We start from the raw sequence: 17,479 nt of genomic DNA, 5'->3' as shown, positions 1-17,479 counted from the left end.
TACTCTCTGAAGGTCCCCTAAAGGCAGTATAAAAAAAAAATGGAAGGTGATCTATATGCACAATTAAATACAGCCTGTAGATCGGGGGACTGGTACTTAGGGGAAATGTTTTCATTGTTGCCATGGTTGGGGCGCCAGACACACAAGCCGAGCCACGGCGGCGGCGACCTGTGGGGTGATGTCAGTGCCAGACTTGCCCGCACAGTGTGGGGGTTCAGGCAGCCTGAGAACCCGAGGCTGGAGGGGAACCAGCTGCTGGACTGTAATTCTGATTTATTGCATTCTGTATTACCACGGGTGCGGGGAGGGCCTGAGAGCAAGTTCTAAAGCTTTATTACCTGAGATTTACATTCTGGAAAAACAATCAAGACTGAATGACTAATACACACCTCACAAGAGATTTGGGTTTGGCTCTCGTGAAAGAACATGTACCGGCCTGGAAAAGGCTACGTGAGATTAGAGAGAAACCAGCTAAGCACCGAGTCCCAGCGAGAGCTCCGGCAGACTTTCGTCATGGAGCCCTCGCCCCCGGGACAGCTCTTTCCCAGGGAGCTGCTGGGTGTCATCCTGCGGGCGGCTCACTTCTCATCGTCCCGTCCGTAGTTAATCGTTTGTAAGGCCTGGGCGATGAGCGCGGCCATCTCTCTGGTGCCAGCAGCCACGACTCTACAGGACATGAGGTCAAGGGGTCCTCCTGTGGACAGAGAGGAGAGCCGACGTCTGAGTTACGGGAGCCTGCACAAGCGTCTGGAACAGCAACTTCTCACATACGTGTGCAGAGAAAACTAGCTCACAGGCCCGAGGTGGAGTCCCAGGGCCGGCATTCACCAAGCAGCTAAGAAAGGAACCTGGCTAACCTGGCTGTGTGGAAGGCATGGTGACTCTTGCTACCTACTCTGCCCCTAGTAGGAATGTGGCCAAGGCTGTCCCATCTTAAGAGTTATGATGGTAGACCAGGATCGGAGTGGGATGTTCTGTATCTCACCACACAGCAGGCTGCTGTGGCTGAGGGCCAAACCTGCCTCCATGCACGTTCCTGGGTGCCCAATCTAGGAGTCATCTCACCCAGTGATCACACACGCGCGCACACACACACACACACACACACGCACACGCACACGCACACAGATTCAGGCCTCAAGGTGCTCGAAGGCTAAACCTCAGAGTGAGATGCTTTTTAGTGTGAGACTGTCCTGTACACTGACTGCCAAAGGCCAGCCAACTTTACTTTTATACATTGCTAGGAGTCCCAAGCCTCTCAAAAGACAGACAGACCAAGGTGGAAGCCAGAGGTACAGAAGATCCACTTTCTACACTCAGTAGTTAAAAGTGGGCCACAGTGTTTTCGCTAACAAACGTTAAACTAAAATCAAGAGGGGAAAAAAATGGGTCTAATAAGATTTGCCAGATTAACTCAGGGAGGGGGCTTTGAGCACTAAGGGGTTGGGCAGATTTGTGTGGGGCTCAGGAATGCTCTAGGAGTGACCGGTGACTGGGACTCAATGGCACAAAAGCAGAGGAACGGGACAACTCCTGGGTCCTGGGCTGCCCCAGCTCTGGGCTGCAGATCTCGGGGAAGTGTCTGCTCCGTCTACCAACTGGATTGTGTGGGAAGCCATGGGAAACTGTCAGTGATGTGAGAACATGGAATGATGCTGATTCTGTTACCAGCCAAGAGACCGTAGCTTACGTGCGAGGAAGGGCGGGACCAAAGCCCTCTATGGCCGGCCACCACTTGCCACGCACCCTGGGGTAGCCTCGCCTGCAGAATTCAGAGGAGGTGGAGGAACCCAACGTGGTGCGGACCTCGGGTGTGCTCTATCCAGCATCTGGGTGGGGAGGGTCGCCAAGGGCCGCAGAGCCTACCTGAGGTGTCGATCACAATGCCACCTGCTTCTCTAATGATGACTGTGGCAGCTGCCAGGTCCCAGCAGTGAAGGCCAAACTGGTAATAGGCATCGGCGGCGCCTGAGGCCAGGTAACAGAGTGCCAAGGTGGAGCTTCCAATCACTCGGACCCTGGAGGGAAGGCAGGGAAGGCAGATGCGGGTGAGAAAGAGGGCATCTGTCACGGCATGCTTGGTGCGTATCCCCTCCCCCCTTGCTAGGGATTCTGCCAGAAAGCTCAGGACACGGAGGGCAGGCCTGCTGGGTAGACGACTTTCCCACAATGACGTTTGGGTGCTGCCCTAAGGCTGGTCACCAGGGGCTCCTGAGTGTGAACTGTGGCCAGTGCAGCCTGAGGCCTAGAGTTCTTACTCTACTCAGCATTAGAAGGTTACACAGAGGGCCTTCAAGTGGCTGGTGGTTACCACACAGATGAGGGGGAGGCGAGGATGAAGTAATTTCGGCTTAAGGACATGTGAGAAATAAGTAACCAACAGTTTATCTAGCAGGTATGCCCAACCTGTGGCCCGCAGACCACATTTGTCCTAGGCTAGGTACAAATGTGACCCAATAAATACGACACCATAACGGAACATTAAATGGTTGGACACCGTGGTGTTGGGAGAGAGGATGCCCCCCCCCCCAGGTGCATACGGCACATATATTTCAGTAACTGGTCCCCAGCTGGTGGAACTGTTTGGAAAAGATTGGGAGGTGTAGCCTTGTTGGAGGAAGTGTTCTCACTAGGGGCGAGGTTTCAAGAGCTCCCCCCCACCATTTCCCAGTTCTCTCCCTTTGCCTTGTGGCTGTTGTCTCAAGATGTGATTTCTCAGCTGTTGCTCCAGCACCGTGCCTGCCTGCTGCCACGCTCCCCACCCTGATGGCCACAGACTCGCCCTCTGAAACTGCAAGCCCCCAAATAAACTCTTCTATCAGTTGCCTTGGTCATAGCATCTGATCACAGCAACAGAAAAGTAACTTTGGACACCCCTGGTCCAAAGCTAGGCCGCTGAGAAACTCCAAAGACACTTAAGACTCATAGGTTGAGGGACCCCAAGCTTAGTTACTTGGCTTTCAAGCACAGGTTACAGGACACGGGGCCCCTCTGTTCCCTAACACCTGGCAGCCAGTGTTCCGTGGATGATGGCGCATGGTGTGCCTCTCTAGCCTGGTGTCCTCAGCCTCCTGCCCTACCTCTCACGGCGCCTCCTCTTCACATCCCTTGGGAGTGTTTAGTCAAGAGCACCTTTGGTTTTCAACCCACTGGCTACGGGACTGAGGACCTGTACCCATGAGCCTTGGCGTGCAGCAGCCGCTCCATGTTGCTCAGGAAAACTTTCAGAGTATCGGGGTCACGTTTGGGCCCAATTTCTGTCAGAACCAAGGCCTTTGCGAGATCTGCAAGAAAGAATTTCCCATCAACACACACACACCCCAGTCCAGGTTCTGACAGAGTCATCGGGGCTCCCTCAGGAGTGGCTGATTCCATGTGTCTCTCCACTGTGACGGGCAGAAGGTGAGACTAAGCTGTTCTAATTCGAGTCGCCACTGCCTTGCAGAGCTGTTTGGTACTGACGCTGAGGAGCGCTCCCCAGTCTCCTCTCAGGGACACCCCACCATTGCATGGAGGAGCACATGGACCTCAGGAGAACCCAGTGGCTTATAAAGATGGCCACTGTCAAATGATCCCACACGTCTGTGTCTGAGGATGAAAGAGCATCTCACCAAACACATCATTCTATGAGGGTTTCAGACCTTTCTCTGCTCTGATCACAGGAGCGGATCTCTTCCTATGGATCCGTGGTGTGATCTGGACACAGAGGGGTTGGCACCTGGAAACTCATGGCCGCTTTCACTCTAGGGCCATAGAAGTGCTCACACCCAGGGCCCAGATATGCGATGGGGTGACCGTACCTGAGCTGAGAGCCTGGCTTGTGGGTCAGGAACATGACTGAGACTCACTGGGGAGGAAGTCAGGGGCAATCTGTCCTTTTATGCCAAGCTGGTCCTACCTCAGCAGGCCCCACGGCAGACAGGATAGAAGCACACTAGAGATGTTCTGGTGGAAACCTCAGCTACCCCATGACTAGCGGCAAACCGCCTCGACCTTGTTATTTTCCTTGGCAGGCCTTATTCTGTCTGGGTATGTAACACATCCAAAACAGTCTTCCACATCCCAGACCCCCTCGCTCCTCTTCTATACAGTCAAGCTCTTGTTACTACTACAATAAACCACGGTGAATCCCACACACAACTATGAAAGGGAAAACAAGAACAGGATACCATCTCAACAGTCCCAAAGAGAACACTTGAAAACCAGCCCATAAAGTAGAAATAGCCTGAGAAACAGCAAAATTCAAAATTAGAGGGCACAGAGCTTAGGGGGAAAAATTGAAAATATTTTGGATAGCGAATAAAAAGAACATAAACTAGGCGCTAGAGGCTAGCTCGGTGATTAAACTTCTTTCTCTTCCAGAGGACCACAGTTTGGTTCCCAGCACCCACACTGGATGGCTGGAAACCGCTGTAGCTTCAGGAGACTAGATGACCTCTTCTGGACCATGAAGACATCTGCATGTAACAGATTTGTAAGGAAAGGACATCCTATAATCGATGTCCCCCAAGACAGAGCACAAACGGTAGAGTTAAGAAACACAAATACTGGCAATTATAATTCAAGAATACGTTTGATGTAAAAAGAGATCTGAAACAATCAGAGAACCACATCCCCAGGAGAGCTGACTGGGCTCTGAAGTCTACCTCAAGAAAACTAGGGCAGTCTAGAGACAAAACACAGAAAACACCCCACAAACCCCTCTAAAACCACCAAACACCAAAAGGTGCATCCAGGAAGAAACACCAACATCCTTTACAAGCGGAAGAAAATGAAGCTGTCACCAGGCATGGTGGCACTTCTGTAACCCCGGCATTCAGAAGGGAGAGGCAGGAAGGCCGAGTTCCCAGTCTGCGTTACGCAGTGCGACTGACCCGTCTTAAAAAGAAATTCAGTTTTGAACTGTTCACTTTCACCAACACTATCTGCCAGTGCCCCATGGGGACATGTCAGACATTCGACACAGAAGAGGCGAGCCTTGGATTTTATGGCCAGAAAAACAAACTTACAAGCAAAAGGCCAATGATAAGTTGCAATGAACACAAGGAAGTCAGGCGACACTGTTCTCATGAACCCGTCCCGAGGGGTCAACTAGGACGTTACTCTAGAGCCTGGTTCTCATCACTCTCCAATGGCTGCTCCGTCAGCATCTCCCCCATCACATCGGGATGCGGGTGTCCTCCTCACTACGCTGCCCTGCGCGCTCAGCGGACAACGGCAAGCATGGGACGTGGGGGTCCCCACCAAAGTGGTCCGTGGCCTCACCATCCCAGCTGGCGGGAATAGACACGAAGTTCTCCTGTCACACACAGCAGGAAAACGGCAGGTGTCCTTCATAACTATGGAGCATATTATCAAATGCATCAGATCTTGAACTATATGTAGATTTTTCTTTGGAAATAACCTTTACAGTAAGGAGGCAAGCAGCCAGAGGATTATTATTATTATTATTATTATTATTATTATTATTATTATTATTATTTTGAGACAGGGTTTCTCTGTATAGCTTTGGTGCCTGTCCTGGAACTCGCTCTGTAGACCAGGCTGGCCTCGAACTCACAGAGATCCCCTGGCTCTGCCTCCTGAGTGCTGGGATTAAAGGCCGCCCGGTGGAATTTTTTTTTTTTTTTAAGATTTAAAGAAAATATTATTTCACTTGCATTGGTGTTTTGCCTGTATGTATGTCATATGAGGGAATCAGGTTCCCTAGAACTGGAGCTACAGACAGTTGTGAGCTGCCACGTGGGTGCTGGGAATTGAACCTGACTTTGGAAAAGCACTCAGTGCTCTTAACCACTGAGCCATCTCTCCAGCCCCCATAAGAATAGAGTTTTTGCTCTGTTTTGTTTTCTCTGTGTAGTCCTGGCTGTCCTGGAACTCACTCTGTAGATTAGGCTGGTCTCAAACTCCGAGATCTGCCTGGCTCTGCCTCCGGAGTGCTGGGATTAAAGGTGTACACCTCCACACCCAGCTGCCAGAGGATTTTGATAAACTAAAACTATTATGACTTGAGTATTTGGAAGAGAAAAAGTGAGCCCACAAATTACCAACATCAGCAGATATAAATTCAAGTAGGGCTTGGAATTTGGGAGCACTTGTGCTGGGGTGGTAGTGTATGCCTGTGATCCAGCACTGAGCAGCCAGAGCTGGAGGCGAATTTAAGGCAGGTCTGGTCTACATCACTGAGAGCTGGTTTCAAACATCAAAACAAAAGAAGAGAACTTTGGAAAACTTGTATCTTTCCCAACAGTTAAAGACTTCAGACCTGCTGTACCTCCCAAGTGCTGGATCACAGGCACGCACCACCACACCCCTGCTACCTACAATCACAGCTTTATTTTATTTTATCATTTTAAAGATGGGTTCTCTCCCTATTATGTGGCTCTGGTAGTCCTGTAATTCGCCATGCAGACCAGGATGGTCTTGAACTCACACAGATCCACCTGCTTCTGCCCTGAAAGGCCTGGAATTAAAGTCCTCCAAGCTCACACCCGGCTTCCACAACTCACTCACTCTTCCACCTGAAGCTGCTTTTGAGCATGCCAGCTTGAGTTCTGAGAGGTCACCTGACTTGCTCGGGGTGGCACCTCAGGAGTCAGGATGCTCATCTGCATCCTGCCCAGAACACTGACGCCTGTGACCAGAGCGGAGAACGGCACATCGGACTGAAGAGTCACAAGCGTGCTGTGGCCAGGTGAGGACAGTGTGGCAGTGTGCAGAAGGAAGGTGGGAGGCCTTTAGGGGCAGTGGTTTCTTTGTACCCGGTCCCCAGTACTTTCTGGGGCCCGGTAATGTGAAAGTCTGACTAAGTCTCACCCTTGTGCGGTTAGGAGGTGCCAGAGCAGAGGTGGGTGGATCTACCCGAGCCTGCAGTCACCACCGGATGAACTGTGAAGGCAGCCAACCAGGAAGCGGGTGTGTGAATAGTTCGGGTTATATCAAATGAAATCTGGAGCAAAGTTCACCCGAGCATGTTTAATGGCTGGCTTCCTCGCCCTGCCTTTCCCAGCGAGGCTTGGCCCGGTGCCATCTGCCAGCATGGCTGGCATTAAAACCACTCCACAGCCAAACTAAACCGGGGCAGAGGGAGACATGGGGCAGGGACTCTTTCCTGGCCACTCTCGGGTCAGAGAACTGACTGGCCAATCGTCCTGTGGGGGTGCCTCACAGGGTCCCCGTGAGTTCCCCTCCCTCTGTTCTGGGTCCACGTCTGACTCTCACAACTGCTCTCCAAAGGCCTATGAGCACATCCACACGCAGTGCCTTCACCCAGGAGGGCAGTGGGCTCGTGCTGCCCTTGATGGTGACGAGGCTGGCGAGGGACACCAGCGTTAACTAGGGAGGATGGAACAGTGGGACACAGGGCGGAAGGGGTGCATGGGAAGGAACTGTGAAAAGATAAACCCGCGGTGGGCACAGAGAAGAGGCTCTCAAAGGCGGCAGACAGGCCGGGAGCCAAGTGCTGTCACCTGGGCACGGATGCCAGGATCAGTAAACAGCAAGCAAGGACTGACTCTGGGACACTTTATGGCAAGCAGCCTCTGACACCAAGTGAGCTGAGAGCAGAGGATTGTCACCCATGTCCTGCCCAGTGCTGCGGAGCGAGGGAGGCACGTGGGGCAGGCACTCCATCCCCAGTTCCATTCCCAGCTCTCACTACCCTTCCAAACTCAACTACGTGGCCGTGGCCATGGCCACAGCGCAGGGTCTTTTAAAGTCTTCCTCTCCCACAGCTGCCTCTCTTCCAGATTCCCTCCTTTCTCTTCTCCTCCAAATCTGCACACTGCCATGTCTCCACCTCGCCAACATACACAAAAATCCTGGCATCTCTCTGTTGCTCGCCCTACCTGTCCTATACGCACACAAATGATATGAGTTTAGTCACCGTGGGACAAAGGGAGGCGGGAGAACCCCCAGCTGGCACACTGTTAGTGGCGGGCAGCTCCACAGGGTAGCTCCCACAAGTCAACGAATGTCCTTGAACCCGTACACTGACAGCCATAATCTTGGTGGTAGGACCGAGCACGTGCAAACACTGCTTCTCTACCTAGTTCATCCCCACCACGCTTACCCTTCTAACACCCAGGTCAGAGACCAAATTCGAATGGCTGTGGCCATGGGTACCGCGGAGCTGTGCTGGGATGCTCTGCAGGCCCTCGGCCTTGGCTGCTCTCTTAGTCCCACCAGGACCAAACTGTAACCACTAACTGCCACTTTAAAGACAGATACAAGAGGACATAATAACGCATTCAAAGCTCCTGACCACTCGGGCATTGCCACTACACAGAATAAGTTGTGTCCATTTCCCCTAGGGACGTGGCATCCCCTAAAAAGAGCTAGACCTCTCGATCGCTGCCCCAGTCTGTGACACTTCCCATTCACCTGTCTCTATCTGAATCAACCTGAGATGAGCTGAATGAACCCCACCTGTCTCCCTGGAGACCTGGAGCCGCTGGCCATTGCAAAAGGCGCCCTGGCCCCGCCTGCCGGTGTACAGCCGTTCCTCTGTGCAGTGGTGAATCACTCCGAATTCCAGCTATAAGGGGCAGGAAGAAAGCGAACGCACGTCACTCCTCGACCCAGAAGTAACAGCGATCTAAACACGGTGAAGGCTCCTCTTAGAGCTGGAACCAGTCCCCTGACAAGGGGACAGAAACTGCCTTCCAAAAGGGAATGGAGAAAAGCCAACTTCAAACTACACCTGGATATGAAAGCCAGCCGTTTCTTAGGTGAACATATTAAAACTGCATTAACACCAATAAAACTATATTAAAGTTATCATAATAAAGTAGTGAAAGTTTCATTCTTTAGAATGGCTGCTTTCTCTCCCAGCTCGCTCTGGCAAAAAGACTAACTGACTGAAAAAACACCTTAAGCTTTTTCCAGGTTGCTGGTGTGAGAAGAGCTGAGCATACACTCATAGAGCCAACAGACCCAGGAACCCATGAACAGCCCTACGGAGTGTGGCTACTGCCCAGAGAGGGTCCCTGTGCAGCAGAATCACCAGCGACAATAGACAAAGCCTCTTAACAAGTAGAGGCCACCATGGAAGGGACAAGCCTCCCGCCCAGCACTGCGGTTTCCTCTTCCGCTTGCTTTTCACCACCTGGAGTTAATACCCCCCATGCGTGGTATCAGGTGCCACGTGCCCATCTTTAGGGACGTCAGGATGCCTCAGCAGAGTCTTAGGTAGCCCTGAGGTAAGCTTAGCCACCCAGAAATGGATACCCAGCCCATAGAACAGGCTTTATTTCCAGAGGCGACTTCCCAACAGTGTGTGGCTCTCTCGCAAGACTTACTTGCCGCCGCCCCCACCTCCACCCCCAGGACTCTGGCTACAAGATGATACCCACATCTAGCTATCAGAACTGTGTGGGTCTTGGCCACCTGTGATGAGGCCCCAGCTCAAGGGAAATGTCCTGTGGGCCGGTGGGAAGTGAGAGTTGCTTCCTAGGTTGGCCCACGACTAAAGGAAGTATTCTTGTGCTTTGTAACTAGAAACACATACAGGACATAACACTAGGGCTCAGCCGTGCCGAGGACCTGGCTGACCTTTGTGGCCCCCAATCTTCTTTCCTGGCAACCCTGACTCTTATTACAATAAGCTGGTGATCGGGAGAAAATCCATGCTCGCTGGTCTCCGTGACAACATCGAACAGAGAAACCAATGGCTCATCAATTCCTTACCCAACTGGCAATATTAAATTTTGAGGTGTGTGCAAACTCTTGTTCCCATGCGGGGAATGTATATTGATACTGAGGATGGCAATGCTATGCTGTTCTGAAGGGGGCCAGTTACAGAAGACATGGAGCCCCAACTCTGCTCATACTATTACAAGAAATTAAGGCTCTGGCCATCTTCCTACATAAGCCTCCACCCCCTGCCTTTCCTTCAGGTCTTATGCTATGGCTTAGTTCAGAAAGTCTCTGGGAATCCTGACGGGGCCACGTTCTCATACTAATAGCCAGGAGGGAAAGAAGAATAGAATATTGAGATTAAAAAATGTCATCCCAAAATAGGAGCTCCCTTGTTTGTGACTAGATCACACGCTCTCGGGGTCAGATGGAGACTCATTCTGACCATCTGCTCAGAACATCACTTTCCATAGCAGCTATGACTAGACCCCAGTAAAAAACAAGAGGCAGCCCAGCCTGGGAGATAAGCCCCGCAACCCACACCCCTACAAAAATCTGCCTGTGGTTCTTTACATCCTTGGATTTGAGAAACACATACTTGAATGTACTAGTCATGGTTAAGGCACACGTAAAGGGCAATGCAGAGGCTGAAACCAAGTGAGCAGGGTCACATTACCTCCTGGTGAACAGCAAATCCGATGCTGACTGCCACAGTTGGGAATCTGCAAGGGAAGACGGACGGAATTCGGGTTACACATGACGTAGGGATACCAGTTCTCAGAAGCCGTGTGTGTGGTTGTGTGAAGGCTCCCCTCCAGGACACAGGGACCTTTCTGCACTCTGGTTGGGTTTGACTTTCAAAATGACCTTCCAGTTTCACTCACAGCTTCCAGTATAAACAGACTTAGCTAGCCACGCTTGTAAGACTGCTAACTTGAAGCAACAGCAGGGCTCTGGAAGCCAGTGGTAAGACTGATACAATGTAACAATGATCACTGGAAAGCCCTGGTAAGACTGATACAATGTAACAATGACCACTGGAGCCCTGGTAAGACTGATACAATGTAACAATGATCACTGGAAAGCCCTGGTAAGACTGATACAATGTAACAATGACCACTGGAGCCCTGGTAAGACTGATACAATGTAACAATGATCACTGGAAAGCCCTGGTAAGACTGATACAATGTAACAATGACCACTGGAAGCCCTGGTAAGACTGATACAATGTAACAATGACCACTGGAAAGCCCTGGTAAGACTGATACAATGTAACAATAACCACGTACTACTAATTAGGGATGATTTTAACAACCACACTCCTGGCTCTCGGCAACCTAAGCAGGTAGAGACTTTGATGATGGCCAATCCCTGTTTGAGGATGTATGTGGAGGACCCAGTAGATGACGTCACAGACCCCCACCTTCCCTGACCACAGCTGCCACACAGACACAACCTTTCAGCAGTACTAACACCCCCCACCCCCATCCGGTCTCCTGCTTGAGCTCCCGGCAGACAACAGCAGGGTGAGCCAGTGGTAGAGGGATGGTTTATAGGACTGTGGCTTTAGTTCTGTCAGCTTGTCCCTGGGTCTCAAAATAATCTCTCCTTTCTGTAAAGATCACAGGAGCTGACAAAGAGGAAGGAGGCAAGGAAACAGAACCAAGCACTGTTAACTCACAGGGAAAAAAAAAACACCAACCCAGACCGACCGCGAGCAGAATCCTGTGCAGGAACCCCGAAAGGCAAGGCCAAGGCTGCTTGCTCCCTAGGCAGGCTCCTCAGAGCTTTCCCTCAGTCAGGTTGGCAATGGGCCCAGCGCCGCAAGCTTTCTGATGGCTCAGGTCACAGGCTGCAGCTGTGGCCGTCACATACCAGGACTTCCGGGTCAATATCAGAGCCTATTTCTCAGAGGACCCTCTTTCCAGCCCGATTCCCCCTGAGGGCTGCAGATTAGGAAGTACTCGAGACCCCAAGGGCACCAGAGCCACGGAAGGCCTTAACATGAACACGTGGCCTTCAGCTGGACCGTGCTATAGACGCTGCTGCATCCCTGGGATTGAGTCCCTTGGATGACAAACCAGAAGTGAGAGGTGCCCCCCCCCAGCAAAACAGACTGGGGGGGGGGTTAGGCTTCAGTGGAGTGCCAGCCTGGTGGCAGCAGATGACGCTGCTCCCCAGCATTGAAAGGGTCCCCTTGTTGATGCGTGACTGAGTTTTCAAGGTAACAGTCACCACACAGCGGTCATACTTCACCTGCACTTGGAACTACTTTGCATGTAAGCACGGCATGGAGGCTAGCTGACAAGGGCCAGAGAGCTAGGCACCCGGCTCTGCTCGCCTTTCCTACTCAACAGAGTGTGTGCATAACCTTTGAGTGCGGGCCTGGGAGTGGGGAAGCGTTGGCCACACAGGAGTGTCTCCAGGGAATGGTAAGTTAAAATACCTGCCCTCTTTGGAAGCCACGCCACCTTTGAAAGTACCTCTGGGTCTTTGGCTCCTCCTACACGGCTCTGGACAAGGATACACAGCTCCCATACCCGTCACTGCCAGTGACCTCCAGGTCGCTCTTCAGCCTTCACTCCCACAAGCCCTGTCTGCTGCAGTCACAGGCTTGGCCCCGCCCAGAGTGACTCTCCAATCTCATTGGCACATCCTGGCTCCGTCCCTCAGTAGCCCTAGGCTTCCTTTCCTAACTCCACCTCTTTTCTAGGGGCACCTTCTCAAAGCAGCTGTTCTTCAACCCAAGTCAATGTCTTATAACTGTAAATAATCTTCTAAATTAGCTTCATCTATAGGCAATTAATATTTAAGTATAGGGAAAAGCAGCTCTCAAACTTGTGATCCCATCCTGACCTTTGGATTATAGGCTTGTACTAGCAAAAAAAAAATAAATAAATACTTAAAAGGGGGAGGGAGGTTCAATGTAGCTCAGGCTGGCTTTGAACTTCTGACTCTCCTCTGTCTCTACCTCTCAAGTGTTGGGATTACAGTTATATGCTACCATACCTACACACACACACACACACACACACACACACACACACACACACACACGAGATAGGGTCTTACTATATGGCCCTGGCTGGACCAGAACTCACAGAGATGTACCTATTTACATGCTTGGCAAAAAATATTTTTAAAAGGAAAATTTCTTCTGTATTCTTTAGAGTCACAAATGGAACCTCTATCACCACCACCAAAACAGGGTATTTATGTGCAGCCCTGTCTGTTCTGGAACTTACACTGTAAGACCAGGTTGGTCCTGAACTCAGAGATCCACCTGCCTCTGCCTCCCTGAATGCTGGGATCAAAGGTGTGTGCCACCATCGCCTAGTAGAAAACCTTTTTAAAATGTCAAGATTTGATTCTCTTTCACAAGACCAGACACCTACTATACATATATGTCTTCAGAACTTAGGTTATTGAAAAGGAAACTGAGAGGCCCATGGAGCCCCGAGCTGGCAAGTGCCCAGCCCCTCCTTACCTGTGGACGAAGTTGCAGGTGCCGTCGATGGGGTCGATGATCCAGGTTGGGCTGTGGGTGAGCACACACTTGGCCCCTGAGGCTGTGGCCTCTTCTGCTATGAACCTGCTGGGGCAGGGGGCTCAGCCTGAGTCAATGTCCAACATTCAGCAAGAGTGTGCCTGTAGCAGGCACAAGGCTCTGGGTTCCAGTCCCAGTCCCAAAACACCCCCCTCTGCCTCCCCCCCCCAAACCAGAGTGACTTTCTCTGTGACAGCTTTGGAGGCACACAGGGAAGCAGAGCAGGCCGGGCAGAGATGGAGGAGAACAGAGCACCTGAAAGAGCGCAGATTGGCAAGCAAAACTTGGTTCCCAATTCTGCAGCAGTGGCCTAGAGAGGTCATGCTGGCGGACAGAGCAGAACCCGGGCCATGGAAGAGTAACTGTCGCCTACATTTCCCGTCACCACAGGTGACCCTCTACCCTTCCCTCCCTGGTCTCTGCCTCCCTTTGGGAGAAAATAAGGGACAAAGTAGGGAGCAGTGTGGTTATCAGGATGCTTCATGTCCTTCCTGTCCTGAGGCTTGAAGCAGGTTCCTGTCCTCGTGGTGGCCTCTTTGACATGCTCCTTCAGGGCCACACTGGCTTGTCTTCCTTCAGCTGAGAGGTTCTTGGCAGGGGGTTCTGGGATGGCCCCTTTGTAACACGGCCCTCTGTAAATAAGGCTCCCGTAACTACCCTCACAAGTGTGCTCCTTCTCTTTTCTTTTTTCTTTTTTTGCGGCTTTTCCAGACAGGGTTTCTCTGTGTAACACAGTCCTAGCATCTGCTCTGTAGACCGGGCTGGCCTCGAACTCACAGAGATCGCCTGCCTTTGCCTCCCGAGTGCTGGGTTTAAAGGTGTGGGCCACCACTGCCCAGCCACAAGTGTGCTCTCTGTCCTACTAGGAGCCAGAATCAACATCTCAAGCTGAACCTGTGCGGAAGGGAATGCCAGACTTTAAAAGAAATGGGGGCCAGCAAGCCCTAGCTGCTTGGGCCAAAGGCAGGGAAGCAGCTACGCCTTCTTTTCTACCCACACATGGGCTTGGACAGAACCGGCCCACTGAGGTGACATTGAATGTGGCATTCTCTCTGCCACTTTTCTTGGTCAAAGAATTAAGGAGTCACATCATTTTTGGAACTGTCCTCTGTAGTTACCTGACTTTATCTAAAGTGTCTTAGAGTTACGTTTCTAAAGAAAACATCCTGTATTCTTTATGTATATATATAAAATTTGTTGGTTTTTTTTTTTTTTAAATTTTATTTTATGTGCATTGGTATTTTGCCTGCATGTATGTCTGTGTGAAGGTATTGGATCCCCTGGAACTGGAGTTACAGACAGTTGTGAGCTCCATGAGGGTTCTGAGAATTGAACCTGGGCTCCCTGGAAGAGCAGTCAGTGCTCTTAACCATTGGGCCATCTCTCCAGTCCCCAGAAAACATAGCATACTCTTAAAAACACATCCAAGGAACAGGTGCCCAAGCCTATGAATGCAGCACCAGCACCAGGTAGTCACAAGTGGTAAAAAGACATGCCTGAGTCCAGAGCTGTAACCAGCTCTCCATTATCATTCTGACAGCCGTCTGCTTCTGAGACTTTCTTCTTTTCCAGGACTGTCTCTTCAGCCCACAAAGGAGCTGACTGATGCTCTTTGGTCCTGTCTCCCCGACCTGCAGCCCCGTGTCCACCAGCTGGCTCAGAGGGGAGTCCAGGGGAAAGCACACTGGGAAGATGACTGGGCACCAATGTCCAGCTTTGGTGGCGGGAATGTGCTTTTCCTCTGTCAAGGACCCTGCTTATGTTCTGGTTGACTGATGCATTCAGCAGCTATTGCTGTGTGCTGGGTACACCACAGGGCACCAGGTTACAATGACCTCGAGGGGGCAGAAGGCAGTAGGGACACTGAGCAGCTGTCCAAGCCACCGTCCTCTCCTCCAGCTCGAGAGAACCTCACTATCTTGGATGCGTCACTCAAGAGGCTACGGATGACTACAGGGTTTGTATCAGGGACAGGTCACCACCATGAATGAGAGATGAAGAGACCAAAACACGGAATCAAACAAACAGCTCATTCCTTTAAGACATTAACAAACTGACACGTCCCTATCCGAACACACAGGAAATGCAAATTAATAAAATTAGAGATGATGAAAAAGGAGCTGTTGAACAGACTCCAGTGAAATCCAGATCACAGAACACTCCAGCTTAGATCTAAAAGAAACGCACACATTTCTAAGTATAAATCCACCGAAATTAAAACCAGAAGACACAAACAAGGTGCACAGGCCATCACAAGCAATGGAACTGAAGCAGAAACTTAAAGTCTCCCACAAATAAAAGTCGCACGCTTTAATCCAGCACTCAGCAGAGCAGCGATCTGTGAGTTCGACAGCTGTTACATGAGTTCCAGCCCACTACACTGAGACTTTCTTGACATCCAAGCAATGGATCCGACTGACTGTACTACACCTTTAAGGAAGAGCTAATGACGACACTTCTCAACTGTTCTATAAGCAGGGAGAGAACAGCACCAATCTACCAAGTCAGTATTGCCTAAACAATTCAACAGTTTTATCTAAATAATACCCAAACTGGATAAAGACAGAAAAAACAAGGACAACGAGATGCAAAAACACACCACAAAGTACTTGCAAATGAGTCAAGAACACACTAAGAAGATTCTACATCACAGCTCAGCTGCCTTCTTCTTAGGACACAAAGCTGGTTCAACACTGCAAGTCATGTAAGACTCCATATGACCAGACTTCAGGATAGAAGACATCATACAGACAGACTTAGGGAGGGAAACCAGCTTGGTAGATACAAAAAAGACATTTGACAAAGTTCACGATAAAGTCCTGAAGAAACTAGGAATGGATGACATAAACCTCAAAAACGAAAAGTATGCATGACAAACCTATATGCAGAGTTACGCTCAATACTGAAAACTGAGCTTTTCCTCTAAATCCTGGAACACGTCAAGGAAGGAGCCACCGCTCTCTCCATTCTTACTCGATGAAGTGTTCAGTCATAGGTCGAGCAGTAAGACAAGAGAAAGATACAAAGGTTAAAAAACGGGAATGAAAAAAATCAAGGTAGCTCTATCTGTAGATGATGTGATTCTATGCAGAAAAGATCCTATGAACTCCACCAGAGAAGCTCTGGAGCCAATAAACTCTGTGGTGGTCTGAATGAGAATGGTCCCTATGGGCCATGCTTAGTCATCAGGGAGTGGCACTACTTAGAAGGATTAGTGGGTGTGGCCTTGCTGGAGTGGGTGTGGCCTTGCTGGAGGAAGTGTGTCACTGGGGTAGGCTTTGGGGTTTCAAAAGCTCAAGCCAGGCCTAGTGTCTCTCTTCCTGTTGCCTACGGATCCCTATGTAGAACTCTCAGCTCCTTCTCCAGCACTTTGCTGACAACATGTTGCCACGCTCCCTGCCAGAATGATGGACTAAACCCCTGAAACGGTAAGCCAGCCCCAATTAAATGTTTTCTTTTATAAGAGTTGCCAGTGGTCACGGTGTCTCTTCACAGCTGATTGATTGTTGTAGCACTTTTTCTTCTCAGGAAGTAAAGCAAACTAGTGATAAATTCTTTTCACGTTCTTGAATTACAAGTAGACTTTAAGAAGCTCAAACTGGGGCCTGGGGGTTTAGCTCAGTGGCTGGAAACTTGTGTAGCATGCTCAGGCCATGGGCTCAATGTGATGCACCTCCCCAAAGAGAACACTAAAAATCAGTGAAAGAATGTATGTATTTGAACCAAAACTTGTTCTTTAATTCATTCATTTATCCACAGGGGGAAAACGGGTGACGCCTATCATGTCCCAAACAGACTCCGAGGAGGCTACCATATGTATTTTTGTCACCCATGGCTGCACAGATACACAGCCAGACCTGAATAATCAACACCCAGAACTCCAGGAGCCACGATCCCTCTTGTATAATAGTAGCAGGAGCAGCCTTAATATTATACATCCCAGGGACTCAGGAGAGAGAACTATTAATGGCGAGGACTATTTTCGGGAAATAGAATCTCAGCACACCGAGCTCTATAGTCCACTTGCTTTAATTCCTCTGGCATAACATCCTTTATACACAGCTTCAGTTCTGTTCTCGTGCCTAGCTCCTTTCTTGCCTGATTTCTCTCTGTTTATCTACTGCTCCCTCTAACTTATCTTAACTTATCTAACTTATCTTAACTCTCTCGTCTTAATTCTGCCTCATCTAGGTCCTTTTCACCTTGTTCTTACCCAGCTAGGACTTTCCCATCTGACTCTTCCTCATCTTCCATCTCGTTCCTCTAGTACTCTCTTCTAGCCCTTCAATCTAGTTC

General features: G+C 50.2%; 1 protein-coding gene across 1 annotated transcript in view; it reads right to left on the bottom strand.

The window, feature by feature from the left end:
• Nucleotides 1-316: 316 nt before the first annotated feature.
• The window catches only part of Impa2 (inositol monophosphatase 2), a 30,938-nt gene continuing 13,775 nt past the window's right edge, over nt 317-17,479 (bottom strand). The window contains exons 3-8 of the mRNA XM_028856192.2: nt 13,124-13,228; nt 10,313-10,358; nt 8,428-8,536; nt 3,176-3,284; nt 1,867-2,018; nt 317-694 (exon numbers count right to left, since the gene is read on the bottom strand). Coding sequence (XP_028712025.1) covers nt 579-694; nt 1,867-2,018; nt 3,176-3,284; nt 8,428-8,536; nt 10,313-10,358; nt 13,124-13,228 — 637 coding nt within the window. The 3' untranslated portion in view covers nt 317-578. The remainder of the gene's footprint in view (nt 695-1,866; nt 2,019-3,175; nt 3,285-8,427; nt 8,537-10,312; nt 10,359-13,123; nt 13,229-17,479) is intronic.

This window comes from Peromyscus leucopus, chromosome 19 (assembly GCF_004664715.2).
Source record: "Peromyscus leucopus breed LL Stock chromosome 19, UCI_PerLeu_2.1, whole genome shotgun sequence".
NCBI lineage: Eukaryota > Metazoa > Chordata > Mammalia > Rodentia > Cricetidae > Peromyscus > Peromyscus leucopus.
Note: the sequence above shows the minus strand (reverse complement) of the source record. Positions and strands in the feature narration are given on the sequence as shown.